The 27,338-nt window shown below is 46.7% G+C and overlaps 2 protein-coding genes and 1 long non-coding RNA gene across 3 annotated transcripts in view; 2 read left to right on the top strand and 1 right to left on the bottom strand.

Moving 5' to 3' along the window:
* CR1 (complement C3b/C4b receptor 1 (Knops blood group)) overlaps positions 1-3,173 on the top strand; it is a 42,329-nt gene extending 39,156 nt beyond the window's left edge. Inside the window, exons 59-60 of the mRNA XM_030465314.1 lie at positions 1,154-1,259; positions 2,764-3,173. Of these exons, the coding sequence (XP_030321174.1) occupies positions 1,154-1,244 (91 nt within the window). The 3' untranslated portion in view covers positions 1,245-1,259; positions 2,764-3,173. The remainder of the gene's footprint in view (positions 1-1,153; positions 1,260-2,763) is intronic.
* An 11,891-nt stretch (positions 3,174-15,064) lies between these two features.
* LOC115599702 lies at positions 15,065-16,340 on the bottom strand. The gene is made up of 2 exons (XR_003988565.1): positions 15,733-16,340; positions 15,065-15,609 (listed from the first exon to the last, which is right to left on the bottom strand). It is a non-coding gene; the product is annotated as an uncharacterized LOC115599702 (long non-coding RNA).
* A 1,182-nt stretch (positions 16,341-17,522) lies between these two features.
* On the top strand, positions 17,523-24,481 carry LOC115599701. The gene is made up of 4 exons (XM_030465374.1): positions 17,523-17,610; positions 22,507-22,658; positions 22,960-23,061; positions 23,855-24,481. Exons 2-4 carry the CDS (start codon positions 22,549-22,551, stop codon positions 24,267-24,269), a joined length of 627 nt encoding a protein of 208 aa, XP_030321234.1. The 5' UTR covers positions 17,523-17,610; positions 22,507-22,548; the 3' UTR covers positions 24,270-24,481.
* Positions 24,482-27,338: the final 2,857 nt, after the last annotated feature.

Genomic DNA, 27,338 nt, shown 5'->3' with positions numbered 1-27,338 from the left:
GCTAAACTGGTGCTCCTGTGCTGTTTGGAGAGACAAATGGGTCAGCTTTGCTCCTGGGGTGTTCCAGGTGTGGGTCCATTTCAGGTTTCTTTCCTGCAGCAGCAAGCCTGGAAAAGTCAGCAGGAAAATCCTTGATGCATAGGTAGCAGTGTTCTGGTTTTAGTGAGGTGCAGAGGGCATTCTGAACTTCAACTCATTGCTGTGTGTGCTTTTTGGTGGAGGTTTGGCAGGAGATTCCCAGGCCTCTGTGCTCATTACTTGTTGCAGTGATGTAATTTATCTGCTTGCAAAAAGTCTGTCTTGTTGGGGAAGAGTTGATAACAGAAAATACTGAGAATTCAGAGCAAGTTAGGTGCTGCACGTAGCATAAGATAAGAATTTCACCAGAACTGGCTTAGCTCTTCACAGTCTGTTGGAATTTATCTGGGGTGCATGAAGCAAACGAAGGGATCCTACAAATAAAGCAAACCAGAGGAAATACTTGTATTTATAGAGAAGTACACATGGTACTGTTTGGGACAGCCCTACAGCTAGCTTATATCCAGTGAGGTTTTAGTGTTTTCCAGGTGGGTTTGTAGCATTGTCACAAAGCAGAGTGGTTGTGTCCCTGGGTGCTCTGGAGGAACTCAGTGATTTTGGGGAACTGCTTTTTTGTCCATGGTTTGGATCATCTGAAGTCTTCAGGGTCAGAATAAAAGTACATGGGAGTTAATTGTAATTAGGGCAGCACTTTTCTGCCTCTGTCTGTGGAGGGATTTCTCAGGTGGAGGAAGGAAGAGGGATCTAAAGCAGGGAGGGATCTATAATTGGAAATTAAAGAGTTGTTCCTGAGAATTCTACATTAAAAGTCTTCCTGCGCCCAGTGCTTTCCTTAAGCTTCCTGGCTGTGAACATCTGACTATTAAACCTCTTTCTTGTCTGAAAACCCTGATTTAATCTGCTTTTATGAAGGCCCAGGTCTCCCTGTTTAGTTTTCTGAGCTCCTGATGGAGCTGAACCTTTGTGAACTCTTGTGCTTCCAGTCCCTCCTACTTGCTGGGCTGTAATCTTCAGATTACAGCAAAAATCTTTCCTTGCCCTCTCTTTCTTGTGTGTTTAATCTGCCAGTTTTATAGGACATTCAATTAGACCTTTTTCCCCTTCTGCTGTTCAGCTCATACACAGTTGATGAGAGTTGCAAGGAAACATGTGTTTTAAAATCTAATGTACCAGCTGAGATGGAAGAAACTGCACACATGAGTTAATTGAATCTTAAAAAGGTATCCATTTCCACTTCATTTGGACTTTTGCAACTGAGCTTAAATGTCTTTTTTAATTATTATTATTATTATTATTATTATTGCTTGCTTACAACTTCAAGTGTGGACCCTAGCTAGCTGTGAGCCTCAGTTTCCTGAAGGAAAGGCTATTTTGGGAGAAAACATTACATAAAGCTTTATCATCCAGGGTCAGAAGTGAGAGCTTCCTGGGATTGCCTAGTCACTGAATTTTGGCTTGATTTTAAAGAATGAGCAACTTCTGTTTCTGTAAGAGAGAAATTCTGTATGGGCTCAGCAGTGTTTGCACCTCTGTCCTGTGAAATGGATTCAGGTGGTGTGTTACTTCTAGCTGATAGTTTAACTTGTGATAATTAGGAGGCTGGAGCTGGAACCCACCCTTTGCATCACACGAACAGTAGAGATACAAAGCAGTGTGCATCCCAGTTGTATCTGTGTTTCCAGCTCTCTGGAAGAAAGAGTAAATAACTAAAGGTGCAAACAAGGTCATGATTTTAAACCTTTTTATAAACAGGTGATTTCTGTAGCCCTAGAGGGGATCAACTGAGTTACTTGTTTAGAACTGGTTTCCTCTCCTGTATTTTTGAACTGGAGCTCAGTCCAGGGGTCTCCTGCACTTGCATGGGGTCAGGTTAGCTCAGTGTACCTGTTCCTTGCCAGGATTTTGTCCTCACAACCTTAACAGCTGCAGAGTTTGCACCACAAATACTTTTGTAAACCCTTAGCTTCATTTCTGTTGCTCTTTCCATTGCTCAAACTCTGAGGTGGTGGTGGTTGGAATTTTGTCTCCTATTCTTAGTTCCAAGGTCTTTTCAAACGTGTAGTCTGTAATTTATATGAAAAGCAAGTGATTTTTCAGTCATTTTTCTTTTTTTTTTTTAAGTTTGAGATGGTATGGATGAAAATCAAGCTTGGAGTTTCTTCTGAAATACTATCTGGATTAAGGAATATCATCTTTACCTCTGAAATAAGATGTTTCTAATTTAGATAGGGTTAGTTGGGCTTATTTTGGAGAGAGGAAAAAAAGGAAACCAAGAGAGAGAATAGAACAGAGTTCTTATTTCCAACCTTACAGGACAAGAATAAGAGAAATTAATAGCATGGTACAAGTACCAACTATTAACCCATGTGTTTTGGGGTTTTTTTTAATGGTATCTAAAACTCCTTAGAGACCTAGAGTAATAGTGCAGAGGTTTGGTATGGGGTTTTTTCTGTAGAGCAAAGCAGAAATTGCTCTAGAATTTAAAAATGAATATTAGAGTATGGTCCATTCTTCACTTGAAATGATCCCTTTGGATCACAGCAGTGTAGTGGGTGAAATGAAGCAGAAAATCTCCTCAGTCTGGGAGTGACTTGGTAGGAAGAGGAGAAATGATTAGAGTTTGTGACTCTGAATTAATGATTACATTAAGGATGTGCTTTCAGCATAAATGTGAAAACGGTTTAAATGTAAAATCTCTGATTTGACTTGTTTTTTTGTTTGTAGGAAACGTGACAGCACTCCATGTACTGACGAATATAAGATCTGTAAAGCATGAGTGACCCTTTTTGGGGGTGGGGGGGGAATTTCCACTTGAGTATCCCCACCAGAAATGGAAATTGTTTGCACTTCCACTGAGTTCTGTAGATGACTTCTCTTGTACCATGTCACATACTACTGATTAACTGTGGTAGGAGATAATGAATAGGATAAAAACAACCTATCTATCTATCTATCTTTGCTTTTCTTCCTGTGCCACTCAGACTGTCTTTCCTGTGGATGTGAAATGGTCTTAAAGGCACCCAGAGCTGTAGCCTGCAAGTGTCTGGAGCACTGGACATGTAGTGCTACCTCTTTTCTTACAGAATGTCCAATATTGGTGCTCCTCACTAAAATCTGAATGTGCTTCTTGTTCATTTTTGGCTGTTGAGGAGGCAGTGTGAGTCATGGTGTTGTCTCTCCTGAAATGTCTTATTCTCAGTTTACTGGAGAGGTTGGTGCCACTGGTGCTGTGTTTTGAAACTCTCCTAGTTTAGATCTTTCTATAGACTACCTCTTTGTTTGCCAAAGTTGGTTTCTGTATATCTGATGCATTAAAATGTGCCTTGAAATCAGAGTTCTAGAGCTTCTCCATTGCTTTTAAGAAGGAAAAAAAGCCATATATATATATATATATATATCTGGCTCTTGGATATAGTCCCAGAAAGACTATGGTGGATTTGTTGGAAAGGAAAATGGAATGTTTCTCTAGCAAAGGGTATTCCCTGTCTTCAAATTCGTTGGCCTATTGAGAGAAGATACCTAATTAAAGGAACCGAGAAATCAGTGGCAACCAGTTAGGAGCATAGTATAAGTTCATTAGGATGCTTGTTTTTTTGGTTTTTTTTGTTTCTAATTGAGCCTTGCTGTGAGTTTTGGAGGTAATTTATTGCTTTTCCAGACAGAAAGGATGCTGTATCAATCTGCCTGCCTTGCTTTTCTTTTTTATTATTATTTTTTTATTAATTAGCATCATATATTCCACCTGTAGCATTTCAAATCTCTCTGTCCAGCCTCTGATGGCAGCTCTGGCTCTCTAATGCCAGGTTTAGCTTTAGATAGTGCTGAGAAACTTTCCCTGTCTGACTCCTTTCTCTTTTCATGGTGAAGCCTAAATAAACCAGGGCAGTTGTGGGAGTGGAGGGATGGAAGGGATGGATGTGCTGGCAGTGGCAGGAGATGTGGTCCCTCTGTAGGCTGATTCCTGAAGATTTTTAGCCAGGGCTGTGATTCCAGGAGCTCCCATCACAGAGTTCACCACGATCTGAGACACTGAAAGCTGTTACTTTAAATGCATGTTCTCTATTTTTAATTCCCTCTTAAAGCCAAAAGCTTAATTAGGAAAGGTTTGGTCTTTGGGACTCTCTACAGAACCCCTTGACCCAGGACAACCCAATTTCCTCCCTTCAGCACTCAAGCTGTGTCCTGTCTGGGTAGGTTGGCACTGCCAGGATCAGATGGTTTGAGTAACAGAAGTGTTCAGGGCTTTATAGAGCTTTTTGGGACAGTCCCAGCAGTTGTATTGTCAGAGTTCATAATGGTCTCTGGTGACTTAAAAAGGGGTTTTGGCTACACAGAATGTTCATGGCTGATACCTAGTTTGATAATTGTTTGTACCCACTATGAGAACATGCTGAGAATTGAGTGTGTTGGTCACTAGGTAGCTTCTGAATGGCATCTTCAATGTTTCAAAGTATGCTGAAATGCACTTAGACCTGAAGTGAAAGAACTGTAAAAAATGGCCTTATTTTTATATATTTTTTTTCCAGATGTAAAGACTAGTGATGACTTGTAATACTGCAAATAAAATTGTTAAATTATGTAGCAGTAAGTGTTTGTCTTTCATTCGCCACGTGGGTAAACAGTGATTTTCCCATTATTCAAAGCTGATTCTTCCTGTCCTGAACTTGCAGTAGGTGGTAACTGGAGAGACAGCACAGAATTACTGAATGGCAGGGTAGGGAATGGGTTTTAATTTGCTGAGCAGTCTCATAACCTTTTGGTTTTCTTTTGGAAGTGCAGAGAATTTCCCAGAACCTCCAAAACCTTTCAGTGTTTGCTCCTGAAAAACTGATAAAAAAACTGTGATAGGGATGAGGCAGATGATGATGTGGAACACTAAGGCAAGAGCAAAGCCCAGCAAGTGTTCTGGCACTTTTGTCCAGTGTGTGATAGCTGTAATCCTTATGGAACAGAGTTTAGGTGTTTTTAAGTAAAATGCTAAATAGAATGTGACTGTTTTTAATTCTGTCGGGTTCACTCTCAATATATTCTTCATTTTCTTTGTGAAATGACTGTCTGTTTTACAGAATGAAACCTTTCAGAGGATGGGGTGGAACAGTAAGGCACTGTGGCTTTATTTTGCCTTGTGGTTGTGAGACTCAGTCTGTGGTGGGGGTGTTATGGATCTATCTCCACAGCTTTACAACCTATACAGTTCTGGGGTAGCAGTGAGCATTGGTGGGATAGGCAGCTCTTTGATTTAAACCCTACAGATTAATCTGTTCTAGTTGCAATGAGTTCTGCACTATTTTTCTACAACTCAGTCCCATGTGAGTTGTTTCGTTTTAGAATCTGGCAGTGGTAATTGAGTCCTGGAGAGAGGAACTTGGTGCTACAGACAAGGCTTGGATGCCATAAAGCTGTTGCCATCTACTGGTAAAGGAAGTGATGTTCTCGAGTAGCATCAAGGCTGGAGTGGCAGCACTTCTTAGGCTTCTCAGTGTTGCACTTAAAATCAGTGTAAATGGTCACTTTTGAGTGTGGTTCACACCGAAAATGGAGCTGGGGACTGAAATGAAGAGACTTGGAGCAATGAGAGGTTGTCCAGCAGGGAACCATGTTATCTGTCTACCTGAGACAGAGCCCAATACCAAGCAGCACACAATTTTATTTCAAAGGAGAAAAAAAAAAAAATCTGAGTAAATAACAGGTTAAGGCAAACAAAGAGCACATGGAATAGAGGTGGTGGGGAGGGGGGGTGGCTGTGGGCCCTGGCTTGCAGAAGAACTTTAGTTTGAGCAGATGCTTGGCTCTCTGTAAGCATCCCATCCCTCCTAGGTGGACGTGATGCTGAGTGTCCTCCTGTTGTGCTGGATGTTCAGCCTGTGGGTGTCCCTCCAGGTCAGAGCACAGAGAAGCATGGCATAGGTGTTTGTGGAGCTGGGTGGTGCTTTTGCTGGGCTTTGTCTGTTAAGGACTCTGGGGGGGCAGGGGAAGTTTTCCTTTACTGTTGCTTTTCCCCCTACATCATAACCGATTTCAAATGGTGCTAGACAAAAACTGAGACTCTGAACACCAAGAGAAATCGGTCAGCCTGTGTAAGAGATATTTTCCTGGCTCAGAGAAGGATCCTCTTGTAGATGACAGCTACGCATTCGGGCAGGATGGGTGCTCAGAGGTCTGATCAAACACTTGGCTCTGCACAGCCACGGCCTTTGCTGTGCATCTGGGAATAGTGAGGTCAAGCAGCAATAGTTTGGCTTCATCCTAGTGGGTTGAAGTCTACTGAAACGTTACTAGGAGTGACCTGCAATAGGCTTAAAAAGATAATTCTAGCAAAAATAATTCTAATAATTCTTATTAAAAAAAAAAATAATTCTGGTCTGGGCACCAGTGTGACATCATCATGATTGCTGAAGGCACTTGTGTGTTTCCCTGCTGGGATCACATTGTTGGAGAGGATTTTTGTGTTTGGGAGTTATGGGATGCTAGTTCTGTGGTGATGGAGTCCCCAAGCACAGAGTGGAAATAAATTTCCTCGAAGTTAGTAAATTAAATGGTAGGGTCCTAGTGGTTGTACAATAAAGGAAAGGTGCTCTGCCTGGCAGGGTGCAAGAAGCACTACACTGGTTTTCATGCAGCTTTCCCATCACTTTACTCTGGACAACTTGAACTCAATATCCATTGTTTATTAAGGAGAAATACAGTGGAAGGAAGCTGTTCCTGTTGTAGCCCTAGCTGGAGAGGGTGTATACAGTGGTTGTACAAGTGTCTAGAAATCAGATGATGTTACAAAGTGGATGGCTAGCAAAAGAATAACCACTGGAAAAAGTGCTGTTTTAAGGAGCAGAGGCCATCAGTGAAGTTAACAGCTGCTTGATCTCCTCCCACGCTGTAATTCTTGCTCCTAGAACACTGATTTCAAATGGTGCTAGATACAAAGTGGGAAAATCTAAGCCACCATGTGAAACCAGCTTCCAGAGGAAGACACATCCTGGGCATGGCTGCAGGCTGAGAGAGAAAATCCTTCATCTCCACCATACCTAGAGAAAAATTCATTTATTCAACTTTATTAGAAAGTAAGACAGTTAAGTTTGGGTTAGGTACTTTTAAACACACTTTCTTTGGCATACTGTGAAGAGTTGAGGCTGATGGAGGAGAATGGGACATGATGAAGAAACCCCCCCACCCCCCTCTGGCAGTGACTTCCACAGCCAGGTGGAATCTCCTGAAGCAGTGAAAGATTAGTAGTGCAGGGGACACTGATGGAGTGGAGGGGGAAGTTTGTTGTACACAACACTTTTTTTGTGCCACTGCAGATGGATCCAGGCTATAAACCTCATTCTGTCTAAGGCAGAGAGTGTTCTGGCTTCCCACCACTTACTGATCTCAGCATCATCAGAGAGGACAGGACAGGTCAGGTGCTTCTGGTGACAGGGCAAAGGAATGTGACAATCCTGATGGAACTGCCTTTTCAGCTCTATCAGATGGTCTGGAAATACTTTTCCTGAGCAAGGAGTTGCAGATTTTTGGGAGGCAAGTCTTAAATTCTGTAGGGACAGTGACAACAAATGGCACAGAAAGTCCTTCGAGTGTGGGTCAGAATGAAAGCTAAAAAGGGAGACTTGCAAAGCTACCTAAATGGTTCAGCAGAAGTTGTTGGGGAAGCAGGAGAGTGTGAAAACGAGGGGCTGAGGGTTAAATGAGGTGGCTGAGGTCTGAGCAGTGCTGTCATGCAGCACAACCTGCAGGATGTATCTCAGCTCCGTGGGAATAGCCTGGGAATGACTCCACACACGCAGGATTCAGGAACTGTCAAAGCCTGGCCACTGTCTAACCTGTGCTGATGCAGAAGCTGGTGTAAAATGGCATCAAGTGTGGCAGAAGTGGAGCTGGAGTTTTACTTATTGGTGCCCAAGCTTTTTGGCAACTCTCTCCATTAGTTTGGTTACCAGATCTATAAATCTGCTTCAGTGCCTGTGTCCTAATGCACACCCTCAGAGGAAAGGAGCACGTCCTTCCAAGAAATGGGGATGGAGGAAAGGAAAGCTCTGCACTAGATTACTCTGTCTGGATATTTACTGTAGTTTCTAAATCCATTATCTGGGGCAACAGGGTGAAAGACAAGTGGAAAGCAGGTTCCCTCCCCAGTGTCTGTCTTGCTGGCACAGTTATTTATGAGGCATCCTGTGTTATCAGCAGGAAGATTTTCTACTGAAAAGCTGGACTGAGAGCCACTGCTGCCTGGAGGTCAGATGCAGTACAGATAAAAGTACCCCAGCAGCATCTTTCAGAAACAGGCTCAAAGTGAGGGTTGCTTTGCTGTTGTGTTTTTTCTCTTCTTTTTTTTTTTTTTCCTTAGTAGTAAGCATGTGCCTTAAGAGTGAAAAGAAATCTTTATTAGGATTTTTAGAAGTGGAAATACCACTTATGTTTGTGACATAAGCTTCCCTAGAGGCAGGGGACTGGCTCTGAACACCTCTGCATCCCTTCCCCTCTGGAGGGGACAAACCTCTCCAGAAATCCCATGCAGCAGTTGAGGAGCAAGGGCTCATTCATGATTTATAGCTTGATATAAACCAGGTTTCACTTCAGTATAATTAAGATGCTGCTGCTCCTCCTCCAGGCTACCTGAGGATTGTCCTGTGCCATAACAAGCCCTGCTGCCAGCCTGCAGGTCCAGCTTTTACTGAAGATTCCTCTCTGCCAGTCTGGATGCTGTTCTTCCCAACAGCATGCTGGGGAAGGCAGGATGCAGAGGGGAGGACCAAAAGAGAGCAGTGAAGCTGCCGGGATACACAGCTTTCAGCTGTGAACATCCACAGTGCTCATCTCCAGCACTTGCTGGGTGTGTGTTGGATGTGCACAGATGGACACAGACCCCAAGAAAATTCATCAGCTGGAGCTGGCTTGGTCAAAGTGTTCTGGGGAATCAGAAGTAGTGCAGCATTCTGGTTCTTTCCTCCTTTTTCAGAGATTTTAGTAGCAGTCCTGTCCTGTAGCATCTTTCAGAGGGACATCTCAAAACCTTCACACTGCCTTATGTCTCTACAAGACAAAAGGATGTCTCCCCTATGGAAGGGAACTTCCTCCCTAATTTAAGACCTTTAATCTGCAGGAACAAGGCATGCCACAGACCTGCTTGTCCACAACCTTCAGTTCAGAAGTTAAGGTACTTCTTGGCCTTCCCCAGCAAGCAAAACCTCTGTGGGACCCTGCGTGCATCATAGATTTTCCTCTCTATTTTCAAGTCAGGCAGTGAAAGCTTTGTCAGGCTCTGGTCTTTCCTGGAAAAAAGAAGTATTCCTACTTTACATGCAGAAACTCTTAAGCTGGATGCATCATCCCCCACAGTCAAGGGATGAGTCAGAGCCAGGGCCAGGTGCAGGGCAGGGGGGTGTGACAGTGCAAGTGGTGACCTGTAAGGGGAATTGAAATGAGGGAACTTCTAAGGTTTCAAAAAAGCTTCCTCAGCCTGGGGGAGCGTGTAACTGCATCTGTTTGTTGTGCAGTTCTGTTACTGCGTGGGTCAGGTATGGACAAATGTGCCCTAACTTGCAGCCTGAGCCAGTCCTGAGTGTGTAATGCTTTCTGTCTGACCTAGGCTGAGTGAAGGTGGAGTAGATGCTATTATGGCAGCAAAAACATGTACTTAGAGAGCTTAAAGCAGAGAGCCTTTTTTTTCCCTTTGTTTTTTTTCCTTTCTTTTTTTTTTCCTTTCTTTTTTTTTCCTTTCTTTTTTCCTTTCTTTTTTCCTGTCTTTTTTCCTGTCTTTTTTCCTGTCTTTTTTCCTGTCTTTTTTCCTGTCTTTTTTCCTGTCTTTTTTCCTGTCTTTTTTCCTGTCTTTTTTCCTTTCTTTTTTCCTTTCTTTTTTCCTTTCTTTTTTTCCTTTCTTTTTTTTCCTTTTTTTTTCCTCTTTTTTTCCCTTTCTTTTTTTCCTTTTTTCCTCTTTTTTTTCCTTTCTTTTTTTCCTTTCTTTTTTTTCCTTTCTTTTTTTTCCTTTCTTTTTTTTCCTTTCTTTTTTTTCCTTTCTTTTTTTCCTTTCTTTTTTTTCCTTTCTTTTTTTCCTTTCTTTTTTTTCCTTTCTTTTTTTTTTCCTTTTTTCATTTTTTTTCCTTTCTTTTTTTTTTTTTTCTTCTTGATCAGGACCAGAATAAAAGCCCCAATTGCATTCCTGAGTTTGCATGTAGCCTGTTCCTTCAGTCCTATTCCTACTGCTTTACAATGGCAGCATAAATAGTAAAACAAATAGCAAAATAAAAAGCCAGGGATGTATTCTGGGTCTGCAGCCCTTGTGCTGTTTGCCCCACACCCCAACCCCAGTGGCAGGCTGTGGGTACAAAGTCTGAGGAGCCTTTCATCCCACTTAGCTGCCTGTGAGCAAGGGCCCAGCCAGGCCTGCTTGACATTTGAGTCACTGATTTAAATTCCTATTAAGGGGAATCTGTCAGAGCACTCACCAGCATTTGTCTGACTGTGCTGAGCTGTCAACAAGCTGCCTATCATTCTAACCCATTTTTTTTCAAGTGGTCCAATGGTTCAAGGGTTTGGGGGTGAGGGGAAGGGCAGGTTTTTGCTTGCTCATTTGTTTCGTGTGGGGAGAAGCAGCTTTGCCAGATAATTCAGAGCTGAGCAGGTGGGTGTGAGGGATGGAGTTGGGCTGGTGATGGGGTCTGAGAGGTGCATCTTAGCCTTTCCTCTTGGTGGTCTGCCTGAAGGCAAGCTAGTAGGTGGTTAACTCTTGCTCCTTTGGGTGAATTTTGACAGAGCTCATTCCCAGCATGGAGCTGATGCCAGCCAGGATTCTCCTAAACCCTGCTGAGCCATGGCCTGGCAGTCAGCACTGGCAAACAGGTCCTGGGGGTTCAGATGCAGCAAACCATTTATTCGTCAGTCCCGGTTCTTTTAAACCCCAGAACTTTGTTTCAGACTGTTAAGTAAAATCTAACACTTGCTCTTGCTTGCCCCAAAGCTGTTGTGAACTGAAGGGAGTGGTTTCAGCATGGTGACCCTGCTAGGTGTGAGGGTTGCACTTTCTGACCTGCTTCCCATCCTCTTATCTGCAACGGCTCCGACTTGCCTGGGGTCACAGAGTTTTCTCCCACCTTTGCTTCCTCGAGTTCCCAGTTAAAACCACAGCCTGTTTGGAGGGCACAGGAACTCCTGAACCGTACGGAGGACTTGAGGTTTCACAAGGAGTGATGAGGTGAATCCTGGCAGACTTACAGAGGGGAGGGAAAGCATCGCACTTGGTGACCCAGGTGATGGAGGAGCAGCAGGAAGGGGCAGCCCTGAAACTGAACTTAGCCACACACAGCTTGGCTGAAGAGCACATTACAAAACTTGCTAAACGAAGAAAAAATTAGCCAGCGAAGCAGCTGGAGTAATTTTCTGCTCCTCACCTCTGTACCTAAGCATCACCTTAGAATATAAAGTATTGATTGCAAGTCTGGAAGGCAGTCCCAGGCAGATGATTGTTGTGGTTTGCACAGTCAGTTCAGGGACATGGTGTTCCCTCAACACTACTGTTCCAGCTACTCTAGGCAATGTCAAGGGAAGCTGTGTTTTTCTTTGTATGGTTCAAGAGATAAAAGAATGTCCTGTGCCAGTGAAGAGCAGAAGGAAACAAATCCTGCCAGGCGTTCACTGAAGTACAACCTGCCCAGTTTGAGGACACTGGAAAACACCTTCAGGACCCTGCCACATCTTCACCTGACAGAACAGCTGGAGAAAAGCCCTGACCAGACTCCTGGCTGACTCCCCTCTTCCCAGCATTTCCATCATTCAGTCTATCACTGGATGTTTGGGAACCATCAGCAGTGGCTGGAGGAGCATTCAAGCTGGACATACCAAGACGAAGCCCATGGCTGGTGCTGGTCACCTACCATGCACCATTTGCACTGGATAGAGTGTTTGTGTGGGGGGCTGAAGAGATGTGCTTAGCTCAGAAATAGCTCAAGCTATTTCCTTGGAAAGCTTCAGGTCTGAATCACACTGTGTTGGCTCAGTTTTTAGCAGACAAGCTATCACAGATGCCTCCCTGTGGGCGAAGAGTCGTCACTGGCATCGGGATTAGCAGCCAGGTTCTTCCCCTTGGAAAGCTGGAGAAGAATGAGAGTGAAGGCAAAGGCTGACCAAGCACAGGCAGAGGGGCAGGAGAGGGTCTAGGGAGCTGGGCTAGCAGAACAGGTCGGGAGGCTAGCAGGAAGCATCCACTCACATCCGTGCTTGGCCTGCACTGGTCCCTGTGTTTCTCTCTGTTCAAACTGAGCCAGGCAACGTGCCCCCAGATTGAACTTTGTTATTGCAAAGATGAGGACAAAACAGTTATTTTGCTCAAGATCCTTGAGGCATTAACCATTCCACTGCTGCCTTGGAAGCTGGGAAGAATAGAGCCAGCCCTAAAATAGCCAGGGGTGATGTTGCCTTGACTCAACTGAAAATTCTCATAACACAGACAAAGAGGAATGCTGGAGAAGAATGTGGAAACCTGGGAGGGGAGAAGACAGCTATTGAGCTGAGGTGCCTGAACCTGAAAGCATGGGAGAGACAATGTCAGCTTCACAGACATGGGGGAACTTAGAGCAGCCTGTGGAGTCCACCTGGTAACAGCTACAGGAACAGAAATATATGCAGGTAATTTCTGCTTTTTTTTTTCTTTTTTTTTTTTTTTTTTCTGGAACACAGTGTATGTTTATACCTAGTCCTCAAGTAAGTGCCACTCCTGATTCATAGCAGTCCAGAGGAAGGATTGGGGAAAAGGGAATGAGGGAACTAGCACAAAGTTTTTGTAGCTATTTGAAGGAAGAAATCACAGATGGAGATTTTAAAACACTTCAGGGATTTTTTGGATCCACAGTTCTGGACTCAGTGGCCCACTATAGCAGTAGCATTAATTTTCAAGCCTTGCCTCCAGGTTCAGGACTCAAGTCCTGCCACAGTTGAAAGAAACGTGGAGTGGGAGTTCCTGAACCAACTGGTCAGTGACAATAAGTCAGGGAATGACCTTGCAGCAGGCAGCTCATGGTACCACTCTCGGAGCCGTGCCAGGATAAACGGCGCTGCCATCTCCGAGGTGGTGAAACCATTTTGTGACATTCCCATGGTGGCTGTTTCTGCTGCCACCTTTGCACTAGAACTTCTGGGTGGGCAAGAGCCCTTTTTTTTTTTTTTTTCCATAACAAAGGCATTTTTGCAACCTTGGCTTGGGACTATCTATATATAGATACAGAGGATATGGGCAACTCGGGTATCTTGCCTACATCTCCGTCCGTTAGCATAAGTGATACAGATACTTTTAACCAGTTTAAATCTTACCCTTCCTCCCTGGCTACACCCATATTAAACTGTAAGAAAACACTCTGAACAACTTTTAGAAAAAAATAACACGGCAGCAGTTAATTTTCTGGCTAGGTCTGGAAGTGATTTGTGAGAGCAGTGAGGGCAGAATACTTGGCATTTGGACATGCTAATGAATTTTCCCAAATAAGAAAAACAAAAACATTTGCTCACAGACTTTTAGCTTCTCACAGCATCAGTAAAGCTCCTGACATAGAGCCCAATGCTGTGTTTGTATGACATGGAAATTAACAGCAGCAGCAGTGCTGCAGGCTTAGAGTCTACTCTGCAAGCAACAAAATGGCTTGGGGTGCTGTCGTGTGCATCTGAATTCCTTCTGGCTGGGGAAAGAGGGGGTCGGGGATATCCCTGCCACTTCAGGTATGGCTGTAGACTCGTAACATCAGCATTAAATGAGTGTTTCTAACTGTATGCAGGCTCGTGCCCTCATCAGCTCAACTCCACCAAGCACAGAGAGGAACCAACAGCAAATTCGGGCTGCGTCACAGCTGTAACATGACCATCGGCACAACAAGCGCAGGAGGAGATCGTGGCTGTCTCGTCAGTCAGCGAGCCCTCCTTCCACACCAGGAGCAAGCCGGTAACGCTTTTCAGTTTCTCATGTGAGCATTTGCAACCCTTAACTCCCTATACCCAATTTTGCCCTCCTCCAACAGCCCAAACCCCCCAAGAAAACCGTGTTTCTTTTGCCAGCAGCCCCGGCGCGTTAACGATCGCTGCGTCATAATGCCGCACTAAGGCCGAGAGGCAGCATAAACCCCACTTCTCAAAGGCAGGAAACAGAAATACTGACAAATGAATCAGCTTACACAATATCACACACGCGAGTGTCAGAGGGAGGAAGAAATCACAGCTTTCCCAAGTCCTTTTGTGCAGAAAACCATTAAGGAGCAGTTAGCCAGGTCCAGCTACCCTAGGGGAACGTAGCATCCCCATGCGCAAAATCGCCACCGTCCTACAGAAATACGCCCTGTCCCCTTCTTAGCCTTGTTTCCTGCCAGTCCCACAGATTTACCTGCCGACAGTAACCTCAATTCCTGAGTAATGAGATTTGCAGCTGAAGTTTTAACATTGAATTAAGCTGTCACTGTGGCAAAAAGGTGACGGCGAAAGGAGGGAAAACACGGATACTCGAAAAGTACGCATACGCCTGAGCAAGTGTTCCAGCTGCCAGTTGCACCTCCTTCCAAAGGACTGAGAAATGCCATTAAGAAGCTCTAGCTCTGCAAATTAATGAGGTCCTCAACCCCACAACTCTGATGGGCAAAATGCAAGGGGTTGCCTGTTTGGACAGCACTCGCTGAAACCACTCAACCCCCACCCATCTTCCATGCACGCCAGCATCGTTTCTTAGTCTCCTGCCTGTCCAGCATTACTTCTGCAGCTGCCTCGTACTGTTGCTATGAGTGTGTGTGTATTTATGTCTGTCTGTCTTGCTGCAGGGACCACCATTATTGCTGCTATTCCTGTTGTTCCCCTGCTCTGCGGAACTGGCGCTGCAGGAGGCAAGGATGCTCCAAGGGAGGCAGCTACAGCCAGCGAAGGCTCAGTGAGTCAGGAGGGGTTGTGACGACTGCAGTAAGAGTCTGAAATTCCCTATGGAATCTGGCAGAAAAGGAGGGGAGGCAAGAGAGGTGGGGATGGGAAAGAGGGAAAATAGTGGGGAGTGGCACCTACTGCTTGTTTGCTTCTTCCCTCCCTGTTGCTACCACCGCACTGCTGTTGGAGGTGGCATCCTCCCCTCTGGGGTACTGCACCAAGGGATGGAGTCGGGGATGGAACCGCAGCGCCCGCGGCCTTGGAAACCCAAGGACCAAAATCCCAAGATTTGGTCGGGGTGGGTGCATGCCTGTAACCAGAGCCCTTCTCTCTCCCTCTCTCTCTCAGGCTGCTGATCAGAGGCCAGGCTGGTGCTGAAGGAAGGGAGATGGCGGACGCAGAGTGTCTGAGCCGGTTCTGAACCCAGCAGTTGTTGCTAAACAACCGGACCTGACGCTGGAGATGTCAGCGAGTGAGTAACACAGATTAAATGCTTTATGCTGCCACATCCTTAAACTTGTTTAAGCCTGGATATGATGAAAGGCAATGGAATAATGTTCCCTGCCATATGAGAAAGCAAAGTTACCGCTCCACTGCATAATCGGGAGACTTCCTCGGCCAGAAGGACCAAGCTCAAAGCTGGTTGTGTCCTCAGTACTTCCAGGCAGAGTTGCCATCTTCATTGGCTGGTCGCTTTAAGAAGAGAGGTGAAAAAATAGTATAGTAAATGGTTAAGAGAGAAAAATGTTCTCCCCTTCATTTCCTCATCCTCTCTCTGGGGCTGCTTTCTGCCCTCAGTCTCCCATCGTTCCTTACCCAGTCCTTCCCCATCTCTCAGTCCCGGATTTCTAGTGCTGTTACTTCTTTTGCAAACCATCACAGACCTCTCGCTCAGGGCTGTCCTCAGCTTTCCCTGATGTTTCCGAGGCTGTGGCAAACTTGGACTTATTGCAAACAAGAGCTTCAGTTTGCTCAGGAGTGTTTTCCACTTTTCTCCAGTTGTTCCCAGGAAGTGATTTCCAAGTGCTGTCCCTCTCCTGCCCAGCTCACAGTCCTCCTAACACCTCTCCACCTTTACCAGACAGGAGAAAAGCCTCCGACCCCGACGCTTTCCCCTTCCACCTCGGGACACGTCATCCTCCCAACCGCATGCGGCGAAACGAAACCTCCTGGAGCACCCATGGGTGCTGGGTCGGGGGTACCGGGGAGCCAACGGAGGGACCTCCAGGGGCAGCAAGAGAGCCCCGGGGGGCAGCGGGCAGGCGGCAGCGGGCAGGCGGCTGCCGGCACTTTCGGAGCGAGTGGAAATCGAGGTTGAGATTTGACACCCAAGCATCGGCCAATGGGAGAGAGCTGTTCACCTGCCATCCTCTTCTCGACCAATCAAAGAGCTCCTCACAGCCCAGGGCCCTCCCCCAGCCAATGGGGAGCCAGCCCCGCCACTCGGTTAATGATGCAGCAGTACAGGGAAGACTATCACATGTGAGCTGGAAGGCTGCCAGCATGGAGACACGGAGAGAGCAAGGTAAACAACTTCCCAACGCCAAAATGATGACATTTAATCCCTAAATGCTAGCTTTCCCCGGCTCGGCTCATCCTTAACCCCTTTCAGCTGGTGTGGAAGCGTCTGGAAGGCACCCATCTACCTGTCCCCAGTGCTTTTTTTAAAAACTGGACGACGTGCCCTGCAATGATCACTGCGTCACCATTTACCACTTTCCGAACTACGCAGTGACAAACCTCCCGGCTCGGGAACGCCGAGCGCCTGTTAACCCCTCCACCAAACACACCAGGCTTTGGAGAGACAGGAGGGGGGTGGTGGTGGTGGTGTGGGGGGGGGTGTGGAGGAATAGAAAAAACCCAACCAAAACAACGCAAACAGCAGTCTTTGCAAAGTTGTCATCTCTCTCCCACGACTCCAACCCTCCTCTGCAGTACAGCAATGCCGGCAGGAGTGACATTAGTACAACCTGTGCCGTCGATCCATTGAGAAAACAGCTCTGACGCAGAACAGAGCAAACCCACCCAGCCCCGGTGATAACACAGCCACTTCAGGAACCCAACTTTGGGGACGCCGGGGGAGAGGGACGCCCTGCAAATTATTAAAACGCGTGGATGCAGCCCGAGCCCCGTCCTGATCGGGGGGTACCTACGTGGGGAAGACGAACCGGACCGAAGAGCTCTGCCCGTGCACCGTCTGCGCAGTCCTCAGCCCTCTGCTCGCCGTGGAGCGCCGCAGAATAGAAGGTTCCAGAAATTTCCTTGCCTTTAACCCTTTCGGTGTCTGCCCACTCCTCTCCCTCCCCGCGGGATTAAGCGCGCCGGGTCTCCAGCATCGTCAATGGGCAAAAAACTCCTACGCCAACCCAGCCCGGATCCGATCTTTTAATGACACTGGATGGTGGCAGGAGCCCGGTCCCTGGTGTTGGTGTTACTTCTCTTTCTGGAGCCCTCTCTGCCTCTCTTGCTGCCTCTCTCCCCTCTTGCTGCAGCAGGGCTGTTGCTGGTAGACCTATCGACGGAGCTTGCTCTCTCCCTCTCTCTTGCTGAGCTCTGTGACGCAGCTCTAAATTCTCCAGCCTGCTCCCTGTGTTATAAGAGCGGAACTGCAGCCTTCCAGGGAGCCCGTGCCAGCGGTGCCAGGGCCAGGCGAACCGAAGGGAACGTCGCTCCTGGACTCTGCACCTTTTTTTGGTAATTATTATGTTCCTCACCTCTCTCTCTCTCTCTCTTTCTCTCCCTGTGTTTCTTCCGAGGCTCTCGGCCTCGCATCTCCTTCTCTGAGTCACCCTTTGCTGCTTTAACTCTTTTAGGGTTGGTAGTCAGCAACACGGATCTCGGCTGAAACCACAGCCAACTTTGTGGTGGATTCTGCTTAAAAAAAACAACACAAAACACCCAAAAAACCAACAAAAAAAACCCCCACAAAGCAAATCTTCTTGGCTCTAAAAACCAAAACCACGCACGTTCCCACCGAGAGTCACTGCTTTCTGATTTAACTGTTTTGGTGACAGGAACCACTCCACTCGACTTCCTAAAATGAAGTATTTTAGGCCTTCGTCTTGCAAACAGTTTCCCTGCAGCACAGGACGACTGAACAGGAGCTGCTGCTGTGAGGACAGCACAGGTCTGCTGGGCACAGAGAGTCTGGACCCGCTGGCCCCTGCTCTGCTGGCCACAAGGCATTGATCTGAACGTGGTGCAGCCACTGGGCAGATGTGTGGTGGAAGATAAGGTACTGAACGTGCTAGGAAGCTATAGGCTCTGCTTAATCTGTGCTGTATTAATAAGTGTTATCACACGCACAGATTCAAACTGCTCAGCGTGGGCAGGGGAGCTAATAACTGCCTTCCTGGAGTTGCCAAAATCCAATAATCTCCATCAGAGGAAGTCCAGGAGCAGCTATGGATTTCTGCACAGCAGGCATCACCAGGCAAGCAGAATTTTGCAGGGGGGAACTCTCTCTCCTTGCCTCTCCCCCCTGCCATAGCCCTGGTGCCTTCTGTCAAGCTCAGCAGCAGGCAGGGGCAGCCGTGCTCTGCTGGGTGCAGTCTCCAAACTGGAAAATGTGGAGGAGGATCAGTGGTAGATACAGCATCTGGGAATCAAAGAGAAGCTAGTGGAAAGCCAGCACTGCGTGCAGGAGTTCAAGCATCAGCCTGCATGTAGAAAGGAGCAAGCCAGCCAGCCAGCAGTCCATTTGAAAAACACCAAATCAAGGGAGAGATCACTGCTACATCTGCCATTTGCAGTCTGGACATCAGAGCTGCCTGCAAGCTTTGGGTTTTTCACTACAACCAGAGCTGAAGTAACCACTATTTTTTTCTCTTCACGGCGTCTGAAAAGCCTGAGCTATTTTGGGATTTGTCTGTACTACACTGAAAATGACACCTGTTACACACAGGCACAAATGAGCAGAATTGCAAGCTCCCGAGTTCTCAGATATGATGCTGCAAAAAAAAAAAAAAGCAAAAAAAAAAAAAAAAAGCTCCCCTGAGCTGGGGAGCTGGGGGAGCAGGGCAGGCTCTGTGTGGGGTGAAGGGGATGACCCGTGCAAACTGAACACACCACAAAAAAAAAATGTAAAAGGTCTGTTGTAGCTGATGCAAGGGGAAATCAAACCTCTGTGTGACCAGAAAAAAGTGCTGCTCAATCAACTGAATGCCACAAGACATGGTTTCTTATGCAACCCAGCCCAGGGGACCTCAAGCCTCACACAGCCACTGTGCCCAAAGCTGCAAGCATTAACTGCTTCAGTTAATGAAGGTAAAACTGTGAGAGCACCAGGGCTGCTGGAAAAGCCCCCCCGTGGTGCTACTCGCTGGAGTAGGGCAGTGTTTGATGTGATGTGGAGCTGTTGGTTTCAGTTTCCCCCATGCAGGGGCAGAGAGGATTTTCCACCTTCCTCCCCCTCTCCCAGGGACCTGCAGGGGAGGCAGAACCCATCTTGTTGGACCTGTGAGACCCAAAGAGGCTCTGGACACAGTTGTACAGCACTGGGGCAAGAGAAAAGACTCAGAGGCTCAGAAGTGGGACTGCTGACTGGTGCATCATTTGTGGAATATCAAGAAAATACAATGGAGCTTTGATTTATTTCAAATTTTTTTTTTTTTTTGGTTGCTTTCAGGAGGAAGGTGGCATTTTATGGTTTGCTTTCATTTGAAATTCACCAGCCCTGGAACATTTTTACCTTTACCTGGCTGTAAGTATTTACTGGTAGCACTCAGGCTTCCAAGAAGGCTCAAAGCTGCTCTGGGAAACACTCAAGTGAGTAACTAAAAAACGTGGCACAATGGGAAGCTTCAGGACTCAGAGCTGAATAATGAGTCCTCAAGGAAAAAAAGTTGTCTTCTTACACGGTTGAGTCAGCTAAACATTGGATGGGGTTTGGCATTTTCTGTGAGCTGAAGTAAGGAAACAGAGACTGTGATTCCATGGGAGAAATCTAGGCTGCTCTTCTGGTGTACGTGGAGCCCACGCATGGGTTTTGTTACTGCTGTTTCTTTGAGCTTTCTGCAGGAGGCAGAACTTTGGTTTTGTAACAACTGTCTACAAGGAAGTAAAATCCTAGGCTAGAGAAGGAGCTTGGAAATAAATGGAAATAAACTCCAGCTGTGGGGGGAGACACTGCAACCCCAGGGGTGACTTAGGGGCTGGCTGCAGCTGTGCTGGGGGTGCTTGATAAAAACCCAGAAGTTTTGATACTGCCAGACACTGGAATAAGACACTGTGACTTACAGCTGGAGTGGCTGGGGGAAAAATGCATTTCTTCAGGAGGATGGGAGGGATTGAACCCCCAGCTGGCACTGCCAAGGCTGCCGTATCCCTCAGCATCATCAAAGGACCAGGGAGCAAATCCCCCGGGAGCAGAGGCAGCACGGGCTTGCCACTGTTTCTGTGCCAAACTCTACATAAAGCTGCATCCTTGGTTCTCTGGGCTGGTTTTTGCTGTTGTGCTACGATGATTTTAATAGCAAGAAGATCCGAGGTCTGATGTTCCAACAACCCAACCCTCGTTGGGGTTGTTATTGGTGTTGTGGGTGAGAGGATAACCTCAGCCAGGCACTGAGGAAAGGTTCCTTGGGCTTTTTAATGAGGAACAAAACCCTGGTGGTACTTTCAGCTTCCGGCTTGGCTCAGGTTTCAGTTTAAATGCCACGGGCCACACCTTCCTCTGACTGCAGGAAGCAGCGATTGTTAAAATCAGGACATGTTCCTGTTTAAAAGGCTGAGATCAAATAATGCAAAGGCCTCCACTATGCCAAACAAATTCCTGCCCAAGACGTACCAGGTCTGTGCAGCTGTGAATCTGTAACCCCTCAGACCTCAGTATCCATGGAACTGGTGTCTGGGAGCAGCTGGGAACAAACGGAAGGAGCCAAAGTGGAGAGGGAAATGTAGAAGTCAGCAACAGGAATGTTTAGTGTGGGGTTCTTCAGTTTGCCACCCAAAAACTCTGGAGGTTGCTTTAAAATGCAAGCCAGCGAGGCTTTCAAATGCTGCTGTGGGATTGCTGGTTTTCAAAACATGGAATTTGTCAGCACTATCTCCCTCACTACCTCAGTGAAACTGTTTTCCAGCAAAAATTATTCCAGTGTAGAATTCCCAGCCAGCTCCATTCCAGGAAGGCCAGCAGGAATAGTAACACTATAGCCCATCTGCCAGGACTGCTTCCCCTAACCCTCACTCATCAGAGGGTGGTGAATTTTTAAATTTTTCATTTAATCTGAATGTTGTAATTGAGGAGCATCCTTAAAAAAGTATTAATTATGTCTTTGCTATATTGTGGAACAGTTGTCTCCATTGACAAGTAATGCTGGATACAGAAACTGGCAGGCTTTTAATGTTTGTTTATTTACAATTAATATAATTATTTGTATAGGAAAGCTGAATTAAATACAGATTGAATAAAGTGACCCACATTGTATGCAGAACCAGGGTTCCTTGCTCCCAGATTTAACTCAGGTTGTGCCTCTTGCTTAATGCCAGTCCTGGCTGCACAGAAAGCCCCAGTGAGATGTTGTTACCCCCAGTGAGATGTTACCCTCAGCTGATGCAGAAGCTGCCTGGACAGGGTGGCTTTGAGAGGAGATTGGTAGAAAAGCCTTTGGAGGAGGCACTTTCTTTCATTTTCCGAAGGAAAGCAGAAATAAGACTTCAAAATCTCACTGTGTATGGACAGTGACAGCCACTGACAGTCTTACAGTTCTGTCCTAAGACAGTGCAGGTGTGCAGGAGACTGGCAACTTGCAACCCCAACCCAGGAATATTTGTCACCAAAGCCCATGGAAGGATGTTCTACACGCTGTGCTGCACATCACCTTTTGTTCCACTGTGACAACAGCAAAGTTTCAAGAGTCACAACAAAGCATTTAGGTTTTAGGGATTTTTTTTTTTTTTCCCCTCCAGGTTTATTGTTTTCCAGACAAGTTTCATCAGTGAATGGCAGAGGAATGGCTTCTGCAGTATTGTCAGCACTGCCTGTTCTTTGCCTGCCTGGTGCATGCACACACAGCTCTCACTGGGGTCCCAACCAACAGGAGGAGGAGCAGGGAAGCACAGAAATAACACTAAAACCCTTTCTGAAATGATTCTCAAGTTGATTCCATGTGCCTGCTTGGGTGTGCACCACTGACTCTGCCCAACGATCAGGGTGGGGTTTTTTTTCTAGTCCTCTGGGAGAGGGTTCAAGGGAGCTGGATGGAATAGATGGTGTGGAGATCAAAAGGCTCCAAAGCCAGAGGAGAGGGTTCATTCCCAAGACCTGTCAGGGATGTGCTGGCATTGGGGGGTCACATTTGCACAAAACCCTTGGATGCTTCCTGCAGACCAGGCCCACACAATGAGGCAGGCACAGAAATGGAAAAACCTGCAGGTGAAAACCTGGCCCTCCCTTTGAAAAGCTGGAATTTACCCTGCGAAGTCTTAAAGAAAATCCCAGCTGGAATTGCCGAGATCCTTTCCAAAGAGGTGGCAGCACATTTAACACAGAAGCTGCTTCCAAGCAGAGCTTTTGCCCTGGGTTGGAGCTGAGTTCCAGGTATTTAGCATCCTCAACAGACAGCTCTGCTTGCTCCCCTTCTTCTGCAGTGTTCCTGCTCAGCACCAGGACAGAATCCTGCCCGGAGGACGATGTGGCAGCTCCCCAGACGGTGGCAGAGGGAGTGGGGGCAGCCAAGGCTCCCCCAGCTGCAGGTTTTGCTGAGTTCCAAATCTAAGGAGCCAACGGAGCTGAGACAAAAGTAATTATTTCAGCTATTAGCTGCTAAGAATAGAGCCGGCGGGGGTGCTGTGCCTGGCTGAGGTGCAGTGACAGCACAGTTGGAGGGAGCAGGGTTGCAGGGAAGCACAGAAATAGCCATTCGCCAGGCTCAGCGCTTGGAAAGCTTCGTGAGTCACCAGAATACACGGGGGGGGTGAGAGGGGGCAGGTGGGGGTGTAAAGGAAAACACTCTGCCCCTGCATGTGAAGCAGAACAAGCCCCTGGGCTGAAGCTGGATGTTCTGGAGAGTGTTTTGCTGGGGATCCTGGTTTTTTCCTAAGGAGAGCATCCTATCCCGGGGCTGTGGACCACCCTCAGGCTTCCCATCCACCGGAGCGTTCAGCTGTTGGAAGGAAAACTTCCCCAGGACCTGATGCTTCCAGGTACTGTTCCCTGGCTGGGGAGGGACACGGCTCTGGGGAGGCCATCTCCCATGGGCAGGAGTATTTGCAAAAGCCAAACATTACTGGAGGGGGGGGTAGGGAGGGAAGGCAATGGGCCGGAGGAATCCACTGATGTTGATCCAACTGTGTTTCCCGATGTTTTCCTAACTGCTAATCTTACTTAAAGGTCCCTTTGCAAATACATTATAAAAGGTTAAACACACGAAGAGCAGATCTTTAAATGCAGGAGCAGTAAATGAGGAGGTGCTCAGCTGGCTCTTCCTTGATGCTTTTAACGTCTTGTCCTGATGCTGTTTAGCAAAAGCCTTGTTGGTATCAGGATGTGTTTTTAGTATAGCTCAGAAGAGGCAATTTTTCCTCCCCTGTTGTTTGTGCAGTGCAGGGTACAACACATTCCTGATCTATGACTGGGTTTCCAGACAGCATAGTAAAATGAATAATAATGATAGTAAAAGTTGTACAGCTTTTTTTTTTATACAGCAACCTTTGTATCACTTAAGTGCTGGATTTTTCCAGCGATTGTACATTGGGAGGGGGGGGGGGGAGGGGGAGGTTTTTTCTCCAAACCACCATGCCCAACCAAAACAAAACCAAAACCCCAACACATCCAAGGTTTTTTTTAAAAATTTTTTTTAGATCAGTCCTGGGTGCAACAGCAGAAAGAGTCAAGCTCAGTGGAATTAAACATCTCAGCAGGAGCGGGGCCGGGGCACCAGGCAGCGTGCTAAAAATAGATTAATCCTAATTACAGCCACACTTCTGCTTTTTCAAGGTTTCCCTTTGCCTTTGGGGATGGGAAAGGAGCGGGGGATCGGTGCCTACGGCAGGAGCAGAGGGGCTGGGGAGGGTTTAGGGGGGTGGGCACCCTCTCCCCGTTCTTGCATAACCCTGGGAACGCGGCGTCCTCCGGGGCGATGACGGCAGCGCCCGTCCCGTCAGCACAGCCACAGCTCCCTGCCCGGCCCCTGGAAAGCTGCCCTTCCCACTTAGCTAAACTGCTGGAAAACTGGGAAGCAGGTAATGTGTGTTTTAAAAACCTCAACGTTTTCACCTCCCTCTGGGAGCTCAGCCCAGTGCCAGCGCTGGTTAAAGCCCCCGGAGCGGTGCTGGGCATCCTGTCCCGTAAGAAGTGCCATAAATCCCTGTTGGGTTTCTTCCTGCTGGATAGCATTCAGAGAGAGAGCTGATTGACTTGTAATTAAGCAGAACTGCAAAATATTTTAGTGTGAAATAAACATATTTAAGCCTCTGCTGAAAGAGTTGTTAATATCTCCTGTGGAAGCTCTGGGTAAGGGTGATTTTCCCACCCTAAAGGATGTATCTGCTGAATGTATCTTCTGCTGATGTAAATATTTAGTGAGAAAATGTATGGCTTCAGTCACAACCCCGTCATTTTGTTTGGTCAGCAAGCAGGGGTTAGTGTTGGATTTGGATGTGCTGGGGGGGCTGGAGCTGCTCAGCTGTGTTCCCCCCAGGAACTCTGACCCTGGGGCCCAGCTCAGTGGGGGACAGGAGGGTCAGGAGGGGGTTTCTGGCTTGAAAATCCCTTGTTAGTTTTTGAGCAGAGTTGTTGTAGTATTTTTACCTGCAGGTCCTCAAAAAAAAAAAACAAAACCAAACCAACTTTGAATTTCCATTTTTTAGTTAATTCCCCTTTCTGTTCTGCAAGGCAGATCCAGGATCTGGGGGTTGGTTTTGGATGTTTGTGATTAAATAAGAAAGGTGCTGGGCAGGGAGCTGGTACCTTGGGGCTGTCCAAAATCCACCTGCACATCACTGCTGTCATCTCTCAGATCTCTTGCAGCTCTGTATCCCAGATCAGGTTGCAGCTGAGTTTTGGGTTGTCAGCCCCAGCTCCCCAGTTACACCCTGTGGAGGAGAAAAATCTCCCATTAAAAATTTCACCAACAAAACGATATTTTCCAAGTGGGAAATGAATAAATGGGGGTGGGGGGAGGATGCTTTCTCAGCCACCAGCACCCCACATACAAACAGACCCCCCAGACCCCAGTGCCTTTCAGGATGCTCCTACAGGTGCTGCCTGCCTGCAGAGGGGTTTGGCCATGGCTGAGGAGCCCCGGGGGTCCAAGGGCACATCCCACTGAATGCCTGTGTCTGCAGGGAGCCTCTGCTTTTATAAGCACGAGGAGAAATTGGGAAATCTGCTGTGATTCACAGGGATCACTTCCCTCCCCACTCCCACCCCAGCACCCACGAGTGCCAGGAGCTGCCAGACACACAGGGAGCAGCTCAGCACCCATCAGTGCCTGCCAAGACACTCCCAGAGTATTTAAAACTGGATGCTGTGAGTTATTCATCACAAAAAAAAAAAAATTAAAATCCTGAAATGCTTTTTATTTTTACCACTGAACATTATGATGGTTTCCTAACCCCACAGGGGGGGGCAGCCCTGGTCTTTCTTCTGCCCTGCTGGGGCTGGGGGCTTGCAGGTGCTGGCTGAGGTTTATCTCTGCCTCTTGTCTCAGCCTTGAAACTGGGATTATAAATTATTTTGGCCAGGGATAAACTGTCTTTGCTCGTAGACTGGCCTCTGGGTCTCAGCTGAGGCTTCTAGATGTTTCTAAAAGTAGGTAGTTGTAAGCTGTTACCTTTTTTCTTAAATGCTTCTAAAAAGGAGGGAGTAAGAAGATATTCCTTAGTCCTTTCCCTGCTGTTTTCTCCTCTAACTGCCAAGGTAAATTGTTTTAAAGCTGTGTTTTTGGTCAGTGCAATCTTTCATAAAACAAGGGTGCACAGCAGTTGAGAACTCAGGACAGGGATTTTGCACTTGCACAGCAATAATCATTTGCAAACCCACTTGTAAATTCTAAATTCCAAGCAATTAACAAAACACAATTAATCTCTCAAAACACTTTTATGCATGAGTTGATTACTCTTGCCAGCATGGAATTATTTTGCAAACAGATTTCAATTAGAAATTGAGCTTTTCTTTTTCTTTTTCTATTTTTTTTCCTGCAAAAAAAAATATGCATTGTCATTTTGGAAGATATTTCGGGGTTTTTTCTTACTTGTCCAATTCTGATTAGTCACATTAGTCCCACTGTAGATTTATTTTTCTCTTCCCAGAATGGGAAGCCTTTGTTTTGATTGATTCCTTTGTATAATTTGTAAAGTAGAAAACAAACCATTAAGCATTACAAAACAAATAGATGAAAATACTTGCAGTTTTGCTCATGTTCCTGCCAACTATTTTCTTTAAAAAAAACCCAACCAACCAACCACAGAACTCCTTCCCAGCCTGACCATGACTGTGCCATGACTGGCTCCACTGCTCCAAGGTGGAAATAGGGCTGAGTGGGATGGCCAGGAGAGGTCAAGCACTGGTTTTATGCCTCTCAACTTCTACTATTATTATTCTCTCTTCAAAAATCTGGGCATTAGGAATAGATCAGCAGGAAGGCATGAACTTTCAAGACATGTTTAAGTATCTCTTTTGAACAGCACACCAAAGGGCAGCTGTACTATTCAGAGATAAATAATGTGAACACAATTTATTTGCCCATCCACTCCAGGCTCTGTTTGTGCCTTTGACCACTGGGGAGGTTTCACCAGGTCCTGAAGATGCTCGTGTCTCAGACTGTTCTGTCTCTTGTCCTCAGACTGTTGGACACAAGAATTTTGTTTTGGAAACTTTGGGAAAGTTCAACCTTCAGTCTGGGGGCTGGGTGGGGACTCAGGGATTTGGGGTGGCCCCCACTCCAGCTTCCACAGCCCCAGGTGTGCCCGAGCTGCTGAGGGATGTTGTGCTCCATGTGATACTGGCCTGAGCTAACCCCTAGCCCTATTTTTCCATCTGTAACCATGGCAACCCAAGTTATCTTGCTGAGGTGCCTGTCACCCCGTGGTAGTAACACCCTGCTTGGCACAGCCGACCTTACAGTCGCTCCGTGGGGCTTCTCCGTGGGTACAGCCCCATTGCCTGAAACTGCAAAAAACACAAAAAACCAACCCAAAACCCAACCCAGATGTGAGGTGGTGCTGGCAGGACCAGTGTGGCAGTGGGAGAAGGGAAAGTGGGAACAATGGAGCTGTTCAGGCTCCTTGGAAACGGGAGAAAGGTGGTTGGGGTGGATGGGACAAGAGGAGCAGCATCACTCCCGTGGCTCAGCTCGGTTTGGAGCACTTGGAAAGAGAAAATAAAATAACAGCTGGGCCCAGCCTCCCATTGGGGCATTGCACAGTAACATGGGGCCCTCTGCTCTCCCTTTTTCTGTATAAAATATTTTTTATACAGC

Source organism: Calypte anna, chromosome 26, assembly GCF_003957555.1.
Source record: "Calypte anna isolate BGI_N300 chromosome 26, bCalAnn1_v1.p, whole genome shotgun sequence".
Taxonomy (NCBI): Eukaryota; Metazoa; Chordata; class Aves; order Apodiformes; family Trochilidae; genus Calypte; species Calypte anna.
Note: the sequence above shows the minus strand (reverse complement) of the source record. Positions and strands in the feature narration are given on the sequence as shown.

Bases quoted from the DNA above. Each gene is read 5' to 3' on its own strand.
- LOC115599701 (XM_030465374.1), top strand. From the start codon at position 22,549: ATGTGGCAGCTCCCCAGACGGTGGCAGAGGGAGTGGGGGCAGCCAAGG. The intron at 22,659-22,959 runs GTAATTATTTCA...TTTTTTCCTAAG, and splicing joins CCAACGGAGCTGAGACAAAA to GAGAGCATCCTATCCCGGGG. The intron at 23,062-23,854 runs GTACTGTTCCCT...TGCTTTTTCAAG, and splicing joins CCAGGACCTGATGCTTCCAG to GTTTCCCTTTGCCTTTGGGG.